The sequence below is a fragment of the Rhinopithecus bieti genome, unplaced genomic scaffold, assembly GCF_001698545.2.
Source record: "Rhinopithecus bieti isolate Rb0 unplaced genomic scaffold, ASM169854v2 scaffold_12138, whole genome shotgun sequence".
Lineage (NCBI taxonomy): Eukaryota > Metazoa > Chordata > Mammalia > Primates > Cercopithecidae > Rhinopithecus > Rhinopithecus bieti.
The window spans coordinates 183,311-207,492 of record NW_016807121.1 but is presented as its reverse complement, the minus strand read 5'-3'; the positions used below and the strand labels follow the sequence as shown (position 1 = coordinate 207,492).

General features: G+C 43.7%; 1 protein-coding gene and 1 pseudogene across 1 annotated transcript in view; one reads left to right on the top strand and one right to left on the bottom strand.

The window, feature by feature from the left end:
* The window catches only part of LOC108534783 (nuclear factor erythroid 2-related factor 3 pseudogene), a 13,274-nt pseudogene extending 10,426 nt beyond the window's left edge, over positions 1 to 2,848 (bottom strand).
* A 477-nt stretch (positions 2,849 to 3,325) lies between these two features.
* MYLK3 (myosin light chain kinase 3) overlaps positions 3,326 to 24,182 on the top strand; it is a 94,625-nt gene continuing 73,768 nt past the window's right edge. Inside the window, exon 1 of the mRNA XM_017880274.1 lies at positions 3,326 to 3,346. Coding sequence (XP_017735763.1) covers positions 3,338 to 3,346 — 9 coding nt within the window. The 5' untranslated portion in view covers positions 3,326 to 3,337. The remainder of the gene's footprint in view (positions 3,347 to 24,182) is intronic.

Sequence of the window (24,182 nt, the reverse complement as noted above, 5' to 3'; positions counted from 1 at the left end):
AGCCATTTTTTTTTTTTTGAGGGGGGGTATCGCTCTGTCTCCCCGACCGGAGGGCAGTGGCCGGGTCTCCGCTCACTGCAAGCTCCGCCTCCCGGGTTTACGCCATTCTCCTGCCTCAGCCTCCCGTGGAGCTGGGACTACAGGTGCCCGCCACCTCGCCCGGCTAGTTTTTGTATTTTTTTAGTAGAGACGGGGTTTCACCGTGTTAGCCAGGATGGTCTTGATCTCCTGACCTCGTGATCCGCCCGTCTCGGCCTCCCAAAGTGCTGGGATTACAGGCTTGAGCCACCGCGCCCGGCCTGGTCCTGGGCTTTTCTTTGATGAAAAGTATTTTATTACAACTTTAATGTTTTTATTTGTGATTGGTATGTTCAGGTTTTCTGGTCTTGATTCAATCTTTGTAGGTTCTATGTTTCTAGAAATACCCATTTTCTCTAGGTTATCCAATTTGTTGGCATATAATTGTTCATAATAGTCCCTTATGGTCCTTTTTATTTCTGTGACATCAGTTGTAATGTCCCCTCTTTCATTTCTGATTTTTAGTCTTCTTTTTTCTCTTAGTGTAGCTATGGGTTTGTCAACTTTTATATTTTTTGAAAAACCAACCTGATTTTGTTGATTTTCTGCAGTTTTTCTGTTCTCTCTTTGATTTATTTCTGTCCTGATCTTTATTATTTCCTTCATTCTGTTAACTTTGGGTTTAGTCTGTTCTTTTTCTTTGAGGGGTAAAGTTAGGTTATTTGGGATCTTTCTTCCTTTATAATGTAGGCATTTATCACTATAAAATTCCCCAAGTGCTTTTACTACATCCCATAAGCTTTGATAGGTAGTATTTTTGTCTTCATTTGTGTGTATGTATGTATGTATACATGTATGTATATGTATGTATGTATACACACAGGATCTTGCTATTTTGCCCAGGCAGAACTCAAACTAACAATCCTCCCATCTGAGCCTCCCAAGTGGCTGAGACTACAGGTATGTACCACCATTTCCAGCTTGAGATATTTTTAAATTTTCTTTTTTAAAAAATTTGCATATAAAGTTTATTTCCATATAGAAAATTTTATAAGCTAAATACAAAGATTAAACTAAAATAGTGTTTGAAAAGCCCACTATACTTCAGTGCTAACAAACTAAATGAAAATAAGGCTATTTTGCATTTTAAATCATAAAATCTAAAATATATCTTAAAATAATTAGATCCCCAGTGGTTGCTCTTTTTTTTTATTTTCTTTCAACTTATATTTCCTGCTACAGCTTCTTCTTACCTGAGTGTTTGCTCTTCTTCCATCACAGCTGTATTGAATAACATACTGGTTTGGGTTGACTGGCCTACCTTGGTCATCTCTTATTAATCTAAAAACACAAATGTCATACAGTTTGTTTCATTATGTTAATAGCTTTATTACATTGGGCTTGCTCTCAAGAGTTTCCTTCTTTGCTTGCAATTTACATACATCATCCTCTAGATTCAAAATTGTCTAATTTGCATTTATAACAGTTCTGAGCAGCAACTTTATTTTTCCTTCTTCATCTGATATCACAGATGAGCAAGACTTGTAGGTCTGTCAGATAATACCTACTTAATATGCTATTGAAAGAATCAACAGGTGGGCTGGGCGCAGTGGCTCACACCTGTAATCCCAGCACTTTGGGAGGCCGAGCTGAGCAGATCACCTGAGGTCAGGAGTTCGAGACCAGCCTGGACAACATCGTGAAAACCCGTCTCTACTAAAAATACAAAAACTAGCCAGGCGTGGTGGCGGATTCCTGGAATCTCAGCTACTTGGGAGGCTGAGGCAGAATTGCTTGAACCCAGGAGGTGAAGGTTGCAGTGAGATGACATCACACCACTGCACTCCAGCCTGGGCAACAGAGCAAGATTCGGTCTCAAAAAACAAAAAAACAGGCATGTGGACAATTTCATCTACAGAAAAAGGGATATGCAAAGTTTTAGCATGCCATTCATCACAGCTCAAGTTTCTGTCTGTGTCATTGAGGTACCTACTCATTTTCTGTGACTTTCCAGGCCTGAAAAAGATTCAGAAGTAGATTCTGGTACACTTGGCAGTAAGTAGTAAGTGTGGTTATGAAATATGTCTTGAAATGCAGGATCCCCATGGAAACTATAATCACTACTGTGATCCGTGTGACAAAGCATACTGGGTTCTGGGTAGCAGCCTCCTACAGCACCTTCTAAGTCATGATGGGAATGAGACTATACTAAAACCTATAGCATCTTCACAGAGTGAGAAGAATTAGACTTGGTGATAAGGTGCTATTGTGACAAGTCTAAAGAAAGGCCAGAATCAAAATCTGGTTCGTCAAAAGGCCGAGAAACATCCATTGGATCAAAGTCATTGTGGCTAATGACATTAAGTTTTTCAAATATATTTACGGGAAGGTAATACAGTAGGTCTTGGCTTTTTAGATTCCTCATCTGATTGTCAACATGTGGAAGAGATGTCAAATTACTTCTAGGAAGGGTTTGCCCAGGATTGGTGGTATGAGAATGTAACTGTAGAAATGGTTCTTGTGCCTGTGAAGTCCTTCCTACTGGATCTCTTCTAAATGTATTGTTGGGACACAGCAACATGGCCTCATGAATATTGACATCATGAGTTATAGCCTGGCTAAAGTTTCCATTATAATGTGCTGAAGAAATTCATGCTATCATTGATACTGCCTGGAAGAGGAGGGGTATCTCCCGATGAGATCCCTCCAGTGAATTTTCAGGCTGTGATGAAAACAACAATCTTCCAGAGAGAAAGTATCTGTCCCATTCAGATGGCTCATTTCTAGGTTCAATGGTTTTTTCTGCCTCCCAGTCATGTTTATCTGCTATTTGTTTTCATCTTCATTGTTCTGCTTTGTAATGAGTTCTTCTGGGTTGACGCATTTTCCTGTGCTGGGAACTGGGAGCCCCAGCTTCATGCTCTTTTCTTAGTGCCTCATTTTCCTTGCTCTTCCCCGCCGGCCCAGGGGCTACTCCGAGCTGCTTGGGGATCCCCACTGCCCCGCTCCTGCACAGCCTGGCTGGCGCCAACTCCTCTGGGCAACGTGGCGGTGGCGCCGAGCAGCCCGTGAGCCATGTCTGCATCTCTAGCTGCCACGCTGTGCAGCAGCCACAAATCCACTTGGGTACGGGGGATGCCGGGGACCATGAGCGCGCGCACCTCCCGGAGCAGCTGGCCCTTGGTGTGCAGCTGGCCCGCGCACCCTCACCCTCTCCCGGCGGGGGAAGAGGCTGAGCGCGGAGGCAGAGCTGGTGGGGCCTTTCCGGAGCAGCAGCTCATCGCAGTAACATGGTGGGCGGAGCTGGGTGGGCGGCGGCATGCAGAGGGTGAGGTCCATTTTCTTATTTCCTTTTTAGTCCAGTGGCTATTTAAGAGTATGTTTATATTTAGTTTTCACATATTTGTGAATGTTCCTTTTTTTTTATTTTTTAATTTTTTTTTGCTGTTACTGATTTCTAATTTCACTCCATGTAGTTGGAAAAGATACGTGATATGATTTTGACCTTAAATTTAAGACATGTTGTGGCCTAACGTGATCTACCTGGGAGAATGTTTTATGTGTGCTTAAGAATGTGTAGGCCAGGCTTGGTGGCTCACACCTGTAGTCCCAGCACTGTGAGGCTGAAGGGGCACGATTGCTTGAGGCCAGTTCAAGATTACACTGAGCTCTGATCATACCACTGTAGTCCAACCTGGGTGACAGAGTGAAACCCTGTATCAAAAAAAAAAAAAAAAAAAAAAGAGGAAGAATGTATATTCTGTTGAATGAAAAGTTCTATTTTATGTCTGTTAAGTCCATTTGTTATAATGTTCAAGTTCACTCCTTACTGATTTTCTGTCTGGACGTCCTGTCTGTTACTGAAAGTGGAGTATTGAAGTCTCCTACTACTGTTGCTGTCAATTTGTACTTTTAGATCTGTCAATATTTGCTTTGTTAGGTGCTTTTATGTTTGGTACATATATAGTTTTAATTGTTATATCTTGTTGACCCATTTTTTGTTAAATTACCTTCTTTGTGTCTAGTGACAGTTTTTGACTTAAAGTCTGCCTTGTTGGATATGAGTATAGCCACTTCTACCTTTTTTGGGTTAACATTTGCATGCAATATGTTTTTTCATCCCTTCACTTTCAGCCTTTGTGTGTCCTTGAATCTAAATGAGTTTCTTGTAGACAACATATAAATATTAAATCTGTTCAGGCACTCTACATCTTTCTATTGTGGAGTTTATTCCATTTACCTTTTTTTGTTTTTTAAAAATATTTTTATTTGACATATTATAATTGTATACATGAATGGGGCACAATGTAATAGTTTGATGTATTATATAATGTGGAATGGTTAAATTAAGCTAATTAACATACCTATCACCTCATTTTTTTGTTGTAAGACCTTTAAAATTTATTCTTAGCTATTATGAAATACATAATGCATTATCCTTGACTATAGTTACCATACTATGCATTAGATCTTATATATTTGTTACATCCTAATGGAAACTTTGTACTCTTAGATAATTTATTTGATACTCTGATTCCTTGTTCTCTCCTTCTTCCAATCCCCAGCCTCTGGTAACCACCTTTCTACTCTAGTACTGTCAGTTTGACATTTTTTAGATTCCACATATAAGTGAGATCATGTGGCATTTGTCTTTCTGTGCCTGCCTTATTTGACTTAGCATGATGTCCTCCAGGTTCATCCACAGTATCACAAATGACAAGATTTTCTTCTTTTTAAAGGCTGAATAATATTTTATTGTTGTATATACCATATTTTCTTTATCTAGTCATCTGTTGATGAATATTTAGGTTGAATTCATATCTAGCTATTGCGAACAATGCTGCAATAAACATGGGAGTGCAGATACCTCTTCAGCATGATTTTAATGTCTTTATTCCATTCAAATTTAAAGTAATTATTGATAAGGAAGGATTTACTCTTGCCATTTTGTTAATTGTTTTATTTGTCTTGTGGTTATTTTATTCCTCTTTTTTTTTTCTTGCTGTCATTTGTCTCATTATTATTATTATTATTTTGCATTACTAAGTTTTGATTCCCTTTTTCTTTGTGGTTATCAAGGGGCTTACACAGAATATAGTTCTCACAGTCTACTTTAAGCTGATAACTTCCCTTGCATGCAAGAATGCTTTTCTCTCTTTTCTTCCCACATTATGCTATTGATGTCACAATTGTCTACTATTTATATTATGTATCCATTAACATATTTTAGTGTTAGTTGTTTTTAATACTTTAAACCTTTTTTTTTTTTTTTTTTTCTGGGATGGAGTTTTACTCATTGCCCAGGCTGGAGTGTAATGTCGCAATTTCAGCTCACTGCAACCTCTGCCTCCCAGTTCAAGCAATTCTCCTTCCTCAGCCTCCCAAGAAGCTGGGACTACAGGTAGGTGCCCACCACCATGCCTAGCTAATTTTTTTGTAATTTTAGTAGGGATGGGGTTTTGCCATGTTGACTTCAGGTGATCCACCCCCCTCAGCTTCCCAAAGTGGTGGGATTACAGGAGTGAGCCACCGAGCCTGGCCTAATACTTCGAAAGATTTTTTTTTCTTTTGCTTTTTAAGAGACAGGGTCTTGCTCTGTCACCCAGGCTAGCGGCCTGATCTTGGCTTACTGCAACCTCCACCTCCCACATTCGAGTGATTCTCCTGCCTCAGCTTCCCAAGTAGCTGGGATTACAGGTATGTACTACCACACTCAGCTAATTTTTGTATTTTTTTTAGTAGAGATGGGGTTTTCCATGTTGGCCAGGCTGGTCTCAAACTCCTGACCTCAAGTGATCCGCTCACCTCAGCCTCCCAAAGTGCTGGGATTATAGGTGTGAGCCACTGTGCCTGGCCTAAACTTTTATAGTAGGATTGCAGTCCATTTACTCACCACTGTTGGAATAATAAAAGATTTTTTGCCTGTATATGTACATTTGCCAGTGAGTTTTATGCTTTGTTTTGCTTTCCTGTTGTTGTTCAGCATTCTTTCAGCTTGAAGGACTCCGCATATCATTTCTTATTTCTTGTCAGACAGGTCTAGTGGTGATAAACTCCCTCAGTTTTTGTTTGTCTGAGAAAGTCTTTATAGTCCCCCCCCCTTTTTTTTTTCTTTTTTCATGGAGTCTTGCTCTTGCTGGAGTGTCGTGGTGTGATCTCAGCTCACTGCAACCTCCACCTCCAGAGTTCAAGTGATTCTCCTGCCTCAGTCTCCCAAGTAGCTGGGATTATAGGCATCTGCCACCATGCTCGGCTAATTTTTGTATTTTTCATAGAGATGGGGTTTCACCATGTTGGCTAGGCTGGTCTCGAACTCCTGACCTCAGGTGACCTGCCTGCCTCAGCCTCCCAAAGTGCTGGGATTGCAGGCATGAGCCACTTCACCTGGCCCAGCCCCTTGTTTTTTAAGGATAGTTTTGATGGGCATAATATTTTTGGTTGGCAGTTTTCTTCCTTGAATACTTTGAATATACTGTTTCACTCCCTTCTGTCCTGCAAGGTTTCTGCTGAAAACTGTTAAGTCTAATGTGGATTTCTTGTATGTACCAAGTTGCCTTTCTCTTGCTGCTTCAAAATTCTTTGTCTTTACCTTTTGTCAGTTTGATTATAATATGTTTCTGTGTAGATCTCTTTGAATTCTTCTTATTTGGCATCCTTTGGGCTTCCTGAATTCAGATTTCTCTTTTCTTCCCCAGTCTTGGGAAGTTTTCAGCCATGTCTTTCTCTCTCTCTCTCCTCCTAGTACTCCAGTAATGCATAAATTGTTCTACTTAATGGTTTACAATAAGTCTTTTAAGCTATCTTTACTCTTTTATTCTTTCTTATTTTTGCTTCTTGGATTGCATAATTGTGATTGACCTCTTTTCTAGTTCACTGATCCTGTCTTCTTGATCTAGTCTGCTGTTGAACTCTATTGAATTTTTCAGTTCAGTTATTCTTCAGCTCTGTGATTTCTGCTTGATAATTTTAAATATTTCCTATCTCTGTTGAAATTTTCAGTTCAAGAATTACTCTTTTAATCTTGGTGAACGTCTATTTCACATGCCCTATCAGGTAAATCACATATCTTTATTTCACTAGGTTCTGTTTCTGGAGATTTATCTTGTTATATTTATAACATATTTCCCTGTTTCTTCATTTTTCTTGACTTTCTGTGTTGGTTTTTGCACAGTAGGTAAGACAGCCACTTCTTCTAGTCTTGTCATATTGGCCTTATCTGGGAGATGGACCTCACCAACCAGCCCTGCCAGATATTCTAACTCTAGATGCCTCTCATATCTTTTTGCTTTTCCAAATTGCTTTGTTCTTCATGGCCCTTTGGATACTAGGGTGTGCCAAGTTCTGTCAGTGCCCCAAGATATGTGAGACAGAAGTCAGTCCCTTGAGATGCAGCTTGAAAAGTCGGAGTGCTAGATTTATGTTCCAATTCTTTCTACCTCAAGGAGAAGCTGAGAGCTAGAGTTTATCTCCCACTCACTCTGTCCTAAGCCTGGAAGAGGATCTGTGGCAAATGTCTGCACTTTTATGCAGTCTGCACATTCTGAGTTTCGAAGGAATCCACTGGATGTGCACCCATTTAGCAACCAGCTTTTTTTGTCTTCTGTGGCCTAGGGAGACTCCAGAATATAGAGCCCCATCAACTCCCAGAGCTAGGTGATTTAGGAATCAGTTCCTCATACGGGAGCTGTTAAAATTGGGGCGCTTGGTGCCTACATATACTTTTTCCAGGAAATCTTCAGACCTGGATTTATCACTCGGTTGAGCTGGGGGAGAAGGTGCAGGAAGTGCCCATTCTTCCCTTGAGCCTTTCAGAGGTTTATTGTTTATCTGCTCTGTTTGCTCCAAGATACAGGCTACCCAGAAGCCCGAACGTCAGGCAGTAGCTGGAAAAGTGTGCAGACAGACCTCTTTCAGAGAGATACTTGGAGCTGGGCCTCTTAGCTTATTCTCTCTGGACTGGTCCTGGGTGGGCTACAGCCACTGGAAGTGCCCTTTAACTCTACAAGCTAGATGAGCTCACAAACAAACCCTTCATTCCTGAGGGAGAAGCTGGGAGTTGGGGGATTCTTCCTGTTTGTAAAGTGCTGTCCCTGTGGTGGGGTTTGTGCACAAAGGTGTCTCGGCTTTTACTGCCTGTTTTGATGTGAATATTTTCTCAGTTGCTCAGTGTGTTAGAGTCTTTCAACTAGTTTTTGGCATTCTCTCAGAGGGATTTAATTTGTGTGTAGATTTTTATTTGGTGTGTCTGTGAGAGGAGATAAAGTCAGCATTGTCCTTTTCTGCCATCTTACTAATGTTTATTGTAATTTTCTTTTTCTTTTTCTTTTTTTTTTTGAGACCAGGTCTTGCTCTCTCACCCAGTGAGTGCAGTGCAGTGGCATGATCACAGCTCACTGCAGCCTCGATTTCCCGGGCTCAAGCAATTCTCTGGCCTCAGGCTTCCTGAGTAGCTGGGATTACAGGCACACACCACCACACCCAGCTAATTAAAAAATTTTTTTTGTAGAGGTGAGGTGTCACTAGGTTTCCCAGGCTGGTCTCAAACTCCTGAGCTCAAGTGATCCTACTGCCTCGGCCTCCCAGAGTGTTGCGATTATAGGTGTGAGCCACTGCGCCCAGCTTAATTTTCTTTTCTTGTGATGTCTTTGTGTGTCTATATCAGGGTAATGCTGGCCTCATAGAATGAGTTAGTATGTGTTGCCTCCTGTTCTGTTTTGTGGAAGTATTTGATATTAAAATTCCTTAGGCCGAGTGCAGTGGCTCATGCCTGTAATCCCAACGCTTTGGGAAGCTGAGGCAAGGGAATCACCTGAGGTCAGGAGTTTGAGACCAGCCTGGCCAACATGGCAAAACCCCATCTCTACTAAAAATACAAAAATTAGTCGGGCGTGGTGGTGTGCACTTGTAATCCCAGCTCCTCGGGAGGCTGGGGCAGGAGAATCGCTTGAACCCAGGAGGCAGAGGTTGCAGTGAGCCAAGATCATGCCACTGCACTCCAGCTTGGGGAACAGAGCGAGACTCCGTCTCAAAAAATTAAAAGAAAAATTCTTTAAATGTTTCATAGAATTCATCAGTGAAACCATCTGATTCTGGACTTTCCTTTGTTGAAAGGTTTTTGATTACTGAGTCAATCTCTCGTTATGTGTCTGTTGAGATTTTTTATTTCTTCTTGAATCACTGAGGTAGTGTGTGTGTTTCTAGGAATTTGTTTCATCTAGGTTATTGAATTTGTTGGCATACAATTGTGCGTAGTCTTTTCTTATAATCCTTTGTGTTTCTGTATGGTCAGTAGTAATGTCCTCATTTTCACTTCTGACATTAGTCATTTGCATCTTTTTTCTTTAGTCTAGCTAAATATTTGTTAATTTTGTTGATCATTTCAAAGAACCAATTTATGGTTTCATCGATTCTCTCTGTTGTTTTTCTATTCTCTATTATATTTATATCCAACGGGTAATTTTAAGGAACTCAATTCCAGAACCTCAACTTCTAAAAACTTAGCTGGGCTCAGTGGTGGGCGCCTTTAATCCCAGCTACTCAGGAGGCTGAGGCAGGAGAATCGCTTGAACCTGGGAGGCAGAGGTTTCTGTGAGCCGAGATTGTGCCACTGCACTCCAGCCCGGGTGACAGAGCTAGACTCTGTCTAAAAAAAAAAAAAAGGAATTTATTGCAAGGAGCCATCAGGAAAAGCAGACTGGAACTGCTAGGCACTGGGTAAAGCTGCTGTTCACAGGTGGAATTTCTTTTGGGGGAATGAAGCTTCAGCTCTGCCCTTAAGACTATTCAAATGATTGAATCAAGTTCACTCAGAATATTTAAGGTAATCTTTAAAGCCAACTAATTATGGGCTTTATATTTAAGGTAGGTTGATGGTTGGATTTATTTTTTGTCTACTCTGATAATCTCTGACTTATAATTGATGTATTTAGACCATTCACATTTGAAGTGATTATTGATATAGTTTGACTAATGTCTATCATATTTGTAACTGTTTTCTGTTTATTACACTTGTTTCTTTTTTCTCCCCCTTTTTTCCTGCTTTCTCTGGTTTTAATTGAGCATTTTATGACTGTTTTCGCTCCTCTCAGTGTTTCAGTTATACTACTGTTAAAATAATTGTAGTGGTGGTTTTAGAGTTTGTGATATACATTTACGAGTAATCAAAATTCACTTTCAAACAATAATGTACCACTTCATGTGTAGTACAGGTACCTTAAAGCATTCCCAATTCCTCTTTTCTATCCCTTATAACATTGCTATCATTTATTCACTAATCTATGTGCTGTGATCACCCGATAAATAAATAATATACTTAAATATTATTTAGAGATAGGATCTCACTCTGTTGCCCAGACTGGAGTGCAGTAGTGATCATAGCTTACCTCAGCCTTGAATTCCTGGGCTCAAGTGAGCCTCCTGCTTCAGCCTGCTGAGTAGATGAGATTATAGGTACAGCCACTACACTTGGCATGAACAGTTACATATCAATTAAAGATAAGAAAAATAAAAGATTTTATTTTATCATTATTTTTTCTCCAACATTCTTTTTTAATTTTTTGTAGAGGCAATGTCTCACTGTGTTACCAGGCTGGTCTCAAACTCCTGGCCTCAAGTGATCCTCCTGCCACAGCCTTCCAAAGTTTTGGGATTACAGGCATGGGCCACCATGCCTGGCCTCTTCTTTTCTTTATGTATCCAAGTTTCTTTTTTTCTTTTTTTAAGATAGTCTTGCTCTGTCACCCAGGCTGCTGGAGTGCAGTGGTATGAAACTGGCTCACTGCAACCTCTGCCTCCTGGATTCAAGTGATTCTCCCACCTCAGCCTTCCAAGTAGTTGGGATTATAGGCACGCGCCACCACACCTGGTTAATTTTTTTTTTTTTTTTTTTTGTATTTTTAGTAGAGGTGGAGTTTCACCATGTTGGCCAGGCTGGTCTTGAACTCCTGACCTCAAGTGATCCTCCTGCCTTGGCTTCCCAAAGTGCTGAGATTATAGGCATGAGCCACTGTGCCCCGCCTATGTATCCAAGTTTCTCACCTACATCATGTTCCCTCTCCTTGAAGAACTGTTGACATTTCTTTCTTGCTAGGCTGTCTGTTGGCAGGGGAGTCCCTCAGTTTTTGCTTGGAAAGTCTTTATTTCCTCTTCACTATTGAGGAATAATTTCACTGGGTATAGAATTCTAAGTTTTGTTTTTTAAAAAATCTCAACCCTTAAATATTTCACTCCACTTTCTTGGCTTGCATATTTTCTGACAGAGGTTTGCTATAATTCTCATCATTGTTCCGCTCTAGATAAGGTATTTTCTCCCCCTTGGCTTCTTTCAAGATTTTGTCTTTGTCTTTAGTTTTCTGTACTTTGAACATGATGTGCCTAGGGTAAATATTTTGGTACGTATTCTTCTTGGTTTTCTCTGGCCTTCTGTTTGTTTGGTGTCTATCATTAATTTTGGAAAATTCTCAGCCATTGTTACTTTCAACTTTTTTTTTTTTTTTTTCCTCCATTCTCTCTTCTCCTTCTGGTATCCAGTTAGACACATGTTTCCTTTTTGAAATATCCCTCAGTTCTTGGATATTCTTGTTTGTTTGTTTTCTTTTTCTCTGCATAAAAGTTTGGGGAGTTTCTCTTGACAAACTTTCAAGCCGAGCAATTCTTTTTGGAGCCAGTTTTGTCCCATCTTCTGATGAGGCTGTCAAAGGCATTCTTCATTTGTGTTACATGTTTTTTGATTTTTTTTTTTTTTGAGATGGACTCTCCCTCTGTTGCCCAGGCTGGAATGCAGTGGTGTGCTCTCGGCTTACTGCAGCCTCTGCCTCTGGGGTTCCAGTGATTCTCCTGCTTCAGCCTCCTGAGTAGCTGGGATTACAGGCGTGTACCACCATGCCTGGCTAATTTTTTGTATTTTTAGCAGAGATGGGGTTTCACCATGGTGGCCACGCTGGTCTTGAACTCCTGACCTCAGATGATCTGCTCAGCTTGGCCTTCCAAAGTGCTGGGATTACAGGTGTGAGCCACCACGCCCAGCCTGTGTTACATGTTTTTGATTTATGTAGCATTTCCTTTGATTCTTTTTTTTTTTTTGAGATGGAGTTTCACTCTGTCGCCCAGGTTGGAGTGCAGTGGTGCGATCTTGGCTCACTGCAACCTCTGTCTCCCGGGTTCAAGCAATTCTCCTGCCTCAACCTCCCAAGTAGCTGGGACTACAGGCATGCGCCACCACACCCAGCTAATTTTTGTATTGTTAGTAGAGACGGGGTTTCACCATGTTAGCCAGGATGTTCTCAATCTCTTGACCTCATAATCCACTCGCCTCGGCCTCCCAAAGTGCTGAGATTACAGGCATGAGCCACCACACCCAGCCTCCTTTGATTCTTAGAGTATTCATCTCTCCACTTAATATTACCCACCTATTCCTGCATGTTGTCTACTTTTTCCATTAGCGCCTTTAGCATATCAGTCATAGTTGTTTCCCTGTTTGATCATCCCAAAGTCACATCTGAGCCTGGTTCTCATGCTTCGTGTAAGCAGATTTGGACTGTGGCTCTGTATTTGTGTATGTCTCCAGATTGCAGGGTGGCGGTTTGCCCCACTACCTCAGTTCTGATGGGTCCAGGAAAAGTCATTGATGTTTTAGTTTGTCCAGGTCTTTCTTGTAAGGATGGGAGTGCTGAATTCTAAGCTCTCTAGAGTTGAAACCAGAAGTCTGATCATGGACTTTAATCGCATCTACAACATACCTTCACAGCAGCACCTAGGTTTGTGTTCGAATAACTGGGGGATGTGGCCTAGTCAAGTTCACATATGCATCACAGTCCACCTCTTGTGACACCCATACTTATCTCCTTAAGCCATATTAATCTCCAAACGGAGGCAATAAGAGAGTCACAATTTCACCTGACATGTTACAACTGAAAACGTGCAGACTTACTCAGAGGACAATGCAACGTCCTGGGAGGATGCTCCTGCTGCTTCTTTGATCCTGTGATATAAAGTTAACCATTATGAATACACTTCATATTAGAGACGGTAAGTAGATAAGAGAGGGAAGAACATATCCCTAACCCTTTGGATGCCTTCCTCTATCATATACCAAGGCTGCTCTGACCTTTTGACTGATTTGGTGTAGGCCACCTTTGGACCCTTGGTTCAGCTGACCATCCAAACTGTTAGAGCCCTTAGGTTAAAACATCAAGTTCAGAACCTCTGCTTAGTGGACCCACATCCATCTGATGGCAGCGGCTGTTGCCATCACACCAGCTGCAGCAGGGAGGGGCGGCTGGGGCTGCACGCTCCATGGAGCCAGTGGGAGCCCCGCCCCTTCCGAGTTAGGGCCGGAGCGGCGCTTCCGCAGCCACCCAAACCAAGGCTGCAGACCCAGACCTCCTGCTCTACTGGGCGGGGCTACAGCCGCCCAAACTGCAGCTGTGGATCTGAGCCTCGCTGTGCTCTTGGACAGGGCCAGGAGCAGGCAGGATCTGCCCTCCTGTGTGCAGCTGTGACCACTGGACGAGGCTCCAGACCTGAGCCTCCCGCTTTACGGAGAAGGCAGGAGCTGAGAACAAGCGAGAATCCTGCCCCTTCCGAGTTGGCGGGGTGGGAGCTCCCCAGGTGCAGCAGTGGCCACCCTCCCAGGCGCAGGACCAAAGTATTTCTGCAGCATGCACTCTTGGGGGCCCAGGAAGCCCCTCCCCACCCATCTCTGCAGGCTTGGGGTGTCTGCTTCCACTGCCTGGCCCTTCTCCTCTCCCGGCACCTGCTCCAATCTTGGAGCAAGGTTGGGACGGAGCCCTGGGGCCATGAATGGCAGTGGGAGGCCTGGACAGAAAAGGGTCACACTCTGTAACTCATCTTTCAGAGTCTTCCAGGACTTAAGTGTAGTTATAGAGAAGGAAAGGGGTGGTGGGAGGGTGTCTTGAGGAGAATCTGCAATGCTTTGCAGGGCAACTTCAGGCAAAGAAAGGCTAACTTTTCAGGCAAGAGTGGAAGAGCTGCTTTCACTGGCAAAGACGACAGGAGAATTTAGGGGTTCAGGGTCCCTAGCTTCATGTCTCCCTTGCAGATTTCGGGATCCTATTCTTTCCCAATCAATGTCCTCACTTTAACAGAAGACACTCTGGGAAGTTGGGAAATCAATTTGCCTTTTAATTCAGTCACTTGCTGAATGAGCCATAGGGCTACAGGAGATGAGAGTTTCTTTCAGGGCAGACATAGCTTTCAGATCAGTGAAAAGTTTGAGCTGAGAATCTGAAGTCCTGAGCTCATCCTTTTCTTTCACAGCTCTCTAACGTGGTGAGGTAATTCCATTATACTTCTTACCTCGACTAAAATATTCTAATGTGGAAAACATGCAGTCCCTTAGTGTCTCACCTTCAATAGGTATTTTATTAGAAGAATCCAGTGGTGATATTTTGTGTATCTCTATTGCCACATCTTGTCGTGGATTACCAGTGCCCTCTTTACTATGGGAAATAGAGTCATGAATGCCTTTAATAAGATGAGAAAGTTGGCCGGGTGCGGTGGCTCACACCTGTAATCCCACCACTTTGGGAGGCCAAGGTGGGCGGATCACCTGAGGTCGAGAGTTCGAGACCTGCCTGGCCAATATGGTGAAACCTCGTTTCTACTAAAAATACAAAAAATTAGCTGGGCATGGTGGCAGGCGCCTGTAATCCCAGCTACTCGGGAGGCTGAGGGAGGAGAATCACTTGAACCCAGAAGGCAGAGGTTGTAGTGAGCTGAGATCGTGCCGCTGCACTCCAGCCTGGGGATAGAGCAAGACTCGATGTCTAAAAAAAAAAAAAAAAAAAAAAAAAAAAAAAAAAAAATTAGAAAATCAATTCCAGAAAACCCAAAATACTTCAGAAAATTCATTCTTAAGAGTCCCGTCCTCTAGAAACACTTCCAGTACCAGAGTCTATCAGTCAGTGTTCAACCAGAGATAACCAATAGCAGATATTAAGAAATGTATTGCAAGGAATTTACATACATGATTGTAAAGGCTGGTTAGGCAAGCCTGAAATCCTTAGGGCAGGCTGGCATGAGGACAGGCTAGCACTCTTGGGCATGGGGTGAGGCTGCTGTTCACGGATGGAATTTCTCCTTTCAGAAGGTAAAAGATGTAGCGTAGTGCCTGGCAGGTGGACCAAAGATGACATCTGTAATTATTACATATAAGATGTTATAGTAGAAGAGCAAAAACAGGCTTTTAGAGTTAAATTAATCTTTTTACCAGTCTGCCTTTATCATGCCTAGTGTTGATTTATTCCTTTTTAAATATGAATTCAAGAGTATCCATTTAATGTATGAACCTCCCAACCCCTGCCCTTGTTTGGGGGTCAAGGGCAGCTTGGATTATAACTCAGTTTGGGGATAAAGTGCACTGAACTTGCTAGCTTCCTGGACAGCCCACTTATGTTCAGAATGGGGGACCTTCACAAAATCAGGGACTCAGTTCCTGACTACAAATTTCAGGCATGGATAGCAAAGTCCTAGGAGTGTAGCAGGTAGCTAAGGATTGACTCTTTTCCTCCTTACTCATCTCTCTAAGACAGCAGTATGAATATTGGGACAGGCTGGAATCCCTATGAGAAAAATCTATCAGATCCTCAGATGGATAAGTCTCTTGCTTGAAGGTCTTCGCCCATTAAGCTTCCTTCCGTTTTACCTATCTGCAGTGCCAATTCAAGTGACAATTCCTTTTTGGCCATTATCTCTGCCAAATGGTGGCACTCATTTAATCCACACATCTGTAAGTCTTGTCTAAATATTCTCCCTACCAGGCCAGTAACCCTCAGGTTGTTCCTGAGTCAACTTTCCACCTTGTCACTGTCACTTTGCAGTTGACAACGACTCTTCCCCTGGATAGCCCTCCATGTGATTGTGCCCTCCACAACGATCCTGATCAGTAAAGCTTTCTAGATATCACTGCTATAAAGAATTGGCCAGCCAGGTAAGGGTGCCCAACATCATTCTTATTGGCCATGTGTACTTGAACAAGTTACATAACCTTTCTGCACCTGTAAGATCATGGTAACGATAGTACCTTTTTTTTTTTTTTTTTTTTTTACAAATTTTGGAGGATTAAATGAGTTAATGTCAAGCACTCAGTGCCTGGTGTGTTTTGGTACTTTTGTTGTTGTTGTTGTTGAGACGGAGTCTCGCTCTGTCGCCCAGGCTGGAGTGCAGTGGCTGGATCTCAGCTCACTGCAAGCTCCGCCTCCTGAGTTTACGCCATTCTCCTGCCTCAGCCTCCCGAGTAGCTAGGACTACAGGCGCCCGCCACCTCGGCCGGCTAGTTTTTGTATTTTTTTTTTTAAGTAGAGACAGGGTTTCACTGTGTTAGCCAGGATGGTCTCGATCTCCTGACCTCGTGATCCGCCCATCTCGGCCACCCAAAGTGCTGGGATTACAGGCTTGAGCCACCGCGCCCGGCCGTGTTTTTGGTACTTAGAGACAGGTATGGTTGTGCTGTTGCTGCTAGTGCTGAAGACTTTGGTTTCAAAACTTGCACTTACTAGTTTCTCTCACTAACACCGAGCCTTTGCCTACAGAGGCCTTTCTGTTTGTCCCATTCTTTCTGTTTCTTAGGAGGCCCAGTCCTCTGGCTGCCTGTGTGTCTGCTGAACAATAGAAAAGTCTGTTGTTTTGTTATGCTGAGTAATGCACCTCACATATTAGGGGTGGGGGATGGAAGAGATGAGCTGCCAACCTGTTCAAAAGGCCATTAAAAATGTCTTTCTGGGCTGGGTGCAGTGGCTTATGCCTGTAATCCAAGGACTTTGGGAGGCCGAGGTGGGTGGATCACCTGAGGTCAGGAGTTCGAGACCAGCCTGACCAAGATGGTGAAACCCCATCTGTACTAAAAATACAAAAATCTGGCCGGGTGCAGTGGCTCATGCCTGTAATCCCAACACTTTGGGAAGCTGAGGCGGGCGGGTCACAAGGTCAGGAGTTTGAGACCAACCTGGCCAATGTGGTAAAACCCCGTCTCTACTAAAAAAAATACAAAAATTAGCCAGGCATGGTGGCAGGCGCCTGTAATCCCAGCTACTCTGGAGGCTGAGGCAGGAGAATTGCTTGAACCCAGGAAGCGGAGGTTGCAGTGAGCCGTGATCATGCCACTGCACTCCAGCCTGGGTGACACAGTGAGACTCTGTCTCAAAAAAAAAAAAAAAAAAGTCTTTCTGAACAAAATGTTGAATCTCATTCGATCTAAGACACCATCAGCTGTCAAATACACCTTCGTGTTATGTAACATGTATAAGGAAGCCAATTAACCTTTAACATTTTAATTTTATACTTAAAAATTATTTTAGGCTGGGCATGGTGGCTCATGCCTGTAATCCCAGCACCTTGGGAGGCCAAGGTAGGAGGATTGCTTGTGGCAAGAAGTTTGAAACCAGCCTGGGCAACATAGGGAGACAGCCTCTCTGCAAAAAAGAAGAAAAAAAAAAAGAAAAAAGAAAAAAAAATTAACCAAACAAGATGCACGCCTGTAGACCCAGCTACTTAAGAAACTGAGGCAGGAGGGTACAGCCCACAAGTTTGACATTGCAGTGAGCTGTGCTCATGCCACTGGACTCCAGCCTGGGTGACAGAGAAAGACTCTGTCTCTAAAAAAGAAAAAAAAAAGTTATTTTAGACTTATTTAGACATAGAATTAATGATGATGAACAGCTGTGGCCAAGTTCACTCATGTGCAGACAATGATAACCATACCACAACTGCTACCTGGCTGATGGTGTCAGATACCATTGATTGTATGATGCACGTGAATTTCAGAGATGTTAAAAAGTGAGGGAAGAAGGTGCATCTTGGCCGGACACAGTGGTTCACGCCTGTAATCCCAGCCCTTTAGGAACCTGAGGTGGGTGGATCCCCTGAGCTCAGGAGTTCGAGACCAGCCTGGGCAACATGGTGAAACCCTGTCTTTACCTAAGATAAAAAATAAAATTTAAAAAAGGGCCACCTGTAATCCCAGCACTTTGGGAGGCCAAGGCGGGCAGATCACGAGGTCAGGAGATTGAGACCATCCTGGCTAACACGGTGAAACCCCATCTCTACTAAAAATACAAAAAATTAGCTGGCCGTGGTGGCGGGCGCCTATAGTCCCAGCTACTTGGGAGGCTGAGGCAGGAGAATGGCGTGAACCTGGGAGATGGAGCTTGCAGTGAGCCGAGATCGCGCCACTGCACTCCAGCCTGGGTGACAGAGTGAGACTCCATCTCAAAAATAAAAAATAAAAAATAAAAAATAAAAATAAAAAAAGAAAGTGCATCTTAAAGTCAGTGAAATATGTTTTGCTTCAGCCAATCCCTAGAACATAGAGACTTTATTTTTCTTGATTCAATTACATGTCTTTGATACATGAATTTCTGTAAAATAATTTCTGTGTTCCAAGACTTCAGATTTTAAACTGTTTCTAGCTTTAACAGAAAATATTTTGGCCGAGGCAATGATTTGTTGTTGATTCTTATTTCAGGCAATAGCAGAGGCTCTGTGACTGAGTTGTCAAACATACATATTAAGAATTTGTTTTTTTCATTTTATCAGACAGAAAAGATGATTAAAATTTATGACCCTCTTAGAGAGATGCATACTGTTTGATTCTTAGCTACAATTTCATAATACTTTAAATTTCATCTTAGTGTGGCATAAAGAACAACATTTTGGAGTCAAACAGACTGACTTGGATTTACATTCTGGCTTTGCCGCTTACTAGAGATGTGACTCGGTATGTCACTTCACCTTCCTAGACCTCAGTTTGCTCCTCTGTAAACTCCTCATAGATTAGACAATGTATATAAAGCATAAAGTGTTTACCAAAGCATAAAGTGTTTAGTAAACTGCTGTATTGATGAAAATGATGGTCTATTGGAGTGCTGGGAATACACGATTGGTAGAGCTGGATGTCACGCCAGGCGGTGGGGTTGCTGGAACCTTACCTGGAGTCACTCTGGAGAGGAAGGATAGTTTTTTAAATAGGTCATTCCTCAGGAAATGAAGTGACTTTACTGTTAGTCCAAAAAAATTAGTGCTACAAATTGCAGCTAGAGAGGAGGAATAAATTCTAGTGTTCCATAGCACCATAGGATGACTATAGTTAATAATACATAGTTTCGCCGGGCGCGGTGGCTCAAGCCTGTAATCCCAGCACTTTGGGAGGCCGAGGCGGGCGGACCACGAGGTCAGGAGATCGAGACCATCCTGGTTAACCCGGTGAAACCCCGTCTCTACTAAAAAAATACAAAAAACTAGCTGGGCAAGGTGGCTGGCGCCTGTAGTCCCAGCTACTCGGGAGGCTGAGGCAGGAGAATGGCGTGAACCCGGGAGGCGGAGCTTGCAGCAAGCTGAGATCCAGCCACTGTACTCCAGCCCGGGCTACAGAGCGAGACTCCGTCTCAAAAAAAAAAAAATAATAATAATACATAGTTTCTTTTTTCTCTTCTTTTCTTTTTTTTGAGATAGGGTCTTACTATATTGCCCAGGCTGGAATGCAGTGGAGCGATCCTGGCTCACTGCAGCCTAAAACTCTTGGGCTCAGGCAATCCTCCCACCTTAGCCTCCCGAGTGGCTGGGACTACAGGTGGGTGCCACCATGACCGGCTAAATTTTTTAAAAATAGTTTGTAGAGACAGAGTCTCATAATATTGCCCAGGCTAGTATATAGTTTCAAATAGTTAGAAAGAGGATATTGAATATCCCCAACACTAAGAAATGATAACTGGTTGAAATGATGGATATGCTAGTTGCCCTGATTTGATCACTCTATACTGTATTATCAGAATATCACTATGTATCCCTTAAACATGTACAATTATGTCAAATTTTTAAAAAGTGACCCTGACTCAGATAGATAGATAGATGATAGATAGAATTGGTGCTAATAAACACCATATTGGCCTTTTTGGGAGTTTTGTTTTTGTTTCTGTTTTTTTTTTTGAGATGGACACTCACTCTGTTGCCCAGGCTGGAGTGCAATGGCATAATCTCAGCTCACTGCAACCTTTGCCTCCTGGGTTCAAGTGATTCTTCTGCCTCAGCCTCCTGAGCAGCTGGGACTACAGGTGTGTACCACCATGCCCGGCTAATTTTTGTATTTTTAGTAGAGACAGGTTTTCACCATGTTGGTCAGGGTGGTCTCAAACCCCCTGACCTCAGATGATCCACCCATCCTGACCTCCCAAAGTGCTGGGATTACAGGCTTGAGCCACTGTGGCTGGCCAATATTGTGGAATGATAACATTATATTAGTCTGGGAGCAGAAGGAAAGGTTGGGAATGCAAAAAGAATGGTTTTGATAATTTGAGAGGGATTTTGAAATAGGAATTGATTCCTAAAGCTTACGAATGGAAGAGGTCATTTACTTGTCATTCATGAAGTACGTATTGAGTACCTGCTAAATGTCAGGTGTTCTGCTAGGCCCTGGGAACTCAGTGGTGAGGATGCAGACAAGGTCCCTGTCCTTGTGGAGCTTACGTTAGGGTGGGGGTAAGGATACACAATAAAAAAGTAAACCACTTAAAAAACAAGATAATGATATAATGATTCTTAGGGTTTACTGGTAAGGGAAGATCTCTCTGGGATGATGACGTTTAACTGAGGCCTGATGACAGAGTGATGTTTCTTGTGCTTGAGGTTCATTGAGCTTCTTCTTTTTATCTGTGGATTTATAGTTGTGCTCTCTCTCTGTCTCTCTGTCTCTCTCTCCTTTCTTTCTTCTTTCATTTTGTTTTCCTTGTTTTTGTAGGGTCTGGCTCTGTTGTCCATACTGGAGTGCAGTGGGGTGATCTTGGCTCACTGCATGCCACCTCCTGGGCTCAAGCGATTCTCCTGCTTCAGGCTCCCAAGTAGCTAGGACTATAAGTTCATGCCACCATGCCCAGCTAATTTTAAAAATTTTTTGTAGAGATGAGGTTTCACCATGTTGCTCAGGCTTGTCTTGAACTCCTGGGCTTAAGTGATCCTCCAGCCTCAGCCTCCCAAAGTGCTAGGATTACAAATGTGAGCCAACGCACCTGGCTGGGTTTATAGTTTTCATCAAATTTGGAAATGATGTGGCCACTATTTTCTTGCCTCTCCTTTGGAAACTCCAATTACACAGACATTAGGCCACTTAAAGTCCCACAGCTCACTGCTCTTTTTTCCTCTTTTTTTTGGGATAGTTTCTATTGTTATGACTGTATCTTAATCTTCACTTATTTTTGTCCTTTGTAGTGTTTAACCTGCCTTTAGTCCCATCCAGTGTATTTTTCATCTCAAATGTTTCAGGTTTCATCTCTAGAATTTCAACTTCAGACTTTAACAAATGTTTTCCAGGCGGGCCCAGTGGGTGGCTCACACCTGTAATCCAGCACTTTGGGAGGCGGAGGTGGGCAGATCACCTGAGGGCAGGAGTTTGAGAACAGCCTGGTCAACATGGTGAAAGCCCATCTCTACTAAAGCACGGCCGGGATCTTTGGGGTGTCAGTTTTCTTCCCAGAAACCTCTGCAGGCTATGGCACGTTTGCCTGAGTTCTTGTCCTGTGTCCAGGAAGAGCAGAGAAGTGAAGAGTGACCAATTGTTTGAGTTCTTGTCCTGTGTTCAGCAAAGTGAATGGTGAACATGAAGATGAGCTTTATCCAGTATTACAACAACTCAGAAAATGAAAATGAGCTTTATTACGTGTTACAATAGCTCAGAGGAGACCTGCAGGGGGTAGCTCCTCTCTATAGGCAGGTCATCCACCAAGTGTTCAGTTCTCAGCAGAAAGGAGACCCTGGAGAGGGTAGCTCCTCTGTGCAACAGGACTTCCCAGATGTCTGCAGTTCTCAGTGGAGAGGAGGCCCTGGAGAGAGTGCCTCTTCTCTGCAATCAGGTAGTCTCTGCAGCTCTCAGCAGAGAGGGTAGCTCTTCTCTGCAGGTGGTGGTCCCATCCTCTCCAGCTCTCAGCAGACAGGGGACTCCTCTCTGCAACTGGTCATCCTGTTGTCTCTCTGCCACTTCATCCTCTGGCCGTCTTCTGCCCTGCTCTGGCCGAGCCCAGGGCTTTTATGGACCTCAGAGGGGAGGAAGTGTGTGCCAATTGGTCCATGGGCATCATGGGCCGCCACTGGCCAGAAGGAAAAGGCACCACAAGTCCCCACTCTGGTCCATTGGATGGGCAGTCCAGCCCCTAGCCTTCTAGCCCTCCCTGGTCTGAAGGGGGGCCCTCCTGGGGACCTGCCTTTTCTACCCAGGGCTCTGTCTGTGTCCTACTGCCATTCATGGCCCTGGGGCTGGGCCCCAACCCCGCTCTGAGATCGGAGCAGGCGCCAGGAGCCAAGAGAGACCAGGCAGCAGTGGGAGCAGACACCCCTGAGCCTTCAGAGATGGGGGGAGGGTCCTTCCTGGGGCCTTGGAGGGTGCGGGCTGCAGAAAAGTCCCGTCCTGCACTTGGGAGGGCAGCCGCAGCTGCACGCTGGAGCTCCAGTCCCCACAACTCGGAAGGCTCAGGCTTGTCCCCGGCTCCTGCCTGCTCTGTAGAGTGGGAGGCCCAGGTCTGCAGCTACAGTTCCGCTGCACCTGAGAGGGCAGATCTTGCCTGTTCCCGTGCACCCCCCACCACACCCCATCCCTACAAGAGCACAGGGAGGCTCGGATCCACAGTTGCAGTTTGGGAGGGCAGGGCTCCTGGCCTGCTCCGTAGAGCAGGACGTCTGGGTCTGCAGCTGGGATTTGGGCGGCTGCAGTTGCACCCGGGGAGCTCCTGGCTCCAACTTAGCAGGGGCGGGGCTCCCTCAGGCTCCATGGAGTGTGCAGCCCCTGCGGCAGCCTGCGTGATTACGGCAGCCACTGCCATTAGCGGTGCAGGCCTGTAGTCCCAGCCACTCGGGCGACTGAGGCAGGAAAATTGCTTGAACCTGGGAAGTGGAGGTTGCAGTGAGCCGAGATTGCGCCACCACACTACAGACTGGGCGATAGAGTGGGACTGTGTCTCAAAAAAATAAAAATAAATAAAAAATTTAAAAATGTGTTCCATGTCTCTGCTTAACATCTACTTTTTCTCTAGTTATCTGGACGCTGGGGCCATCAGAGGGTTCACCTCATTTTCTCGTCACTTCTCATGCCTCACTGTCCGCATCATCCATGTCCAGTGTCTTGAGCACTGATCTTTCCTATATCTTGTCCACATCCTTAGTTGTTACCTTAGGAGGGTAAGTCCAGTCCTGCTTTATCTTGACTGAATGTAGGAGTACCCTATCTTTATTATTTAGCTCATATTCATATTTACTGTAAGGTTTTAAAATGTGCAAATAGGCTACATATTGATTTTAACCAGTTGCTGTTAATAAAAAAACAGTTGAGATTCCAACTAATTTTCCCGCTGCATGGTAAAGCCCATGCCTTCGCTCTGATCTCCCTACTAATCTTCATTCACTGTGTATTTAACAACATAGCTCTCAAAAAGCTCTGGCTTTGCTTTGCCTTTCCTTTCCTTCCCTTTCCTTCTATTCTTTCTTTCTTTCTTTTTTCTTTTTTCTTTTTTTGACAGTCTTGTTCCATCACCCAGGCTGGAATGCAGTGGCCCAATCTTGTCTCACTGCAATCTCCACCTCCCGGATTCAAGTGATTCTCATGCCTCAGTCTCCTGAGTAGCTGGGATTACAGGTCTGCGCAACCACACCTGGCTAATTTTTGTATTTTTAGTAGAGATGGGGTTTCACCATGTTGGCCAGGCTGGTCTCAAACTCCTGGCCTCAAGTGATCCACCCACCTCAGCCTCCCAAAATATTGGGATTACAGGCATGAGCCACCACAGCTGGCCTCTTTCTTTTTTGTCAATTAAAAAAGTCACTTCTGGCCAGGCACGGTGGCTCACACATGTAATCCCAGCACTTTGGGAGGCCGAGATGGGCAGATCACTTGAGGTCAGGAGCTGGAGACCAGCCTGGCCAACATGGGGAAACCCTGTCTCTACTAAAAATACAAAAAATTAGCTAGGCATGGTGGTGGGCACCTGTAATCCCAGCTACTCAGGAGGCTGAGGCATGAGAATCGCTTGAACCCAGGAGGTGGAAGTTGCAGTGAGCCGAGATCGGGCCACTGCATTACAGCCTGGGTGACAGAATGAGACTCTGTCTCCAAAAAAAAAAAAAAAAAAAAAAAAAAAAGGAAAACCAAGTCATTCCCGACAAAAAAAATC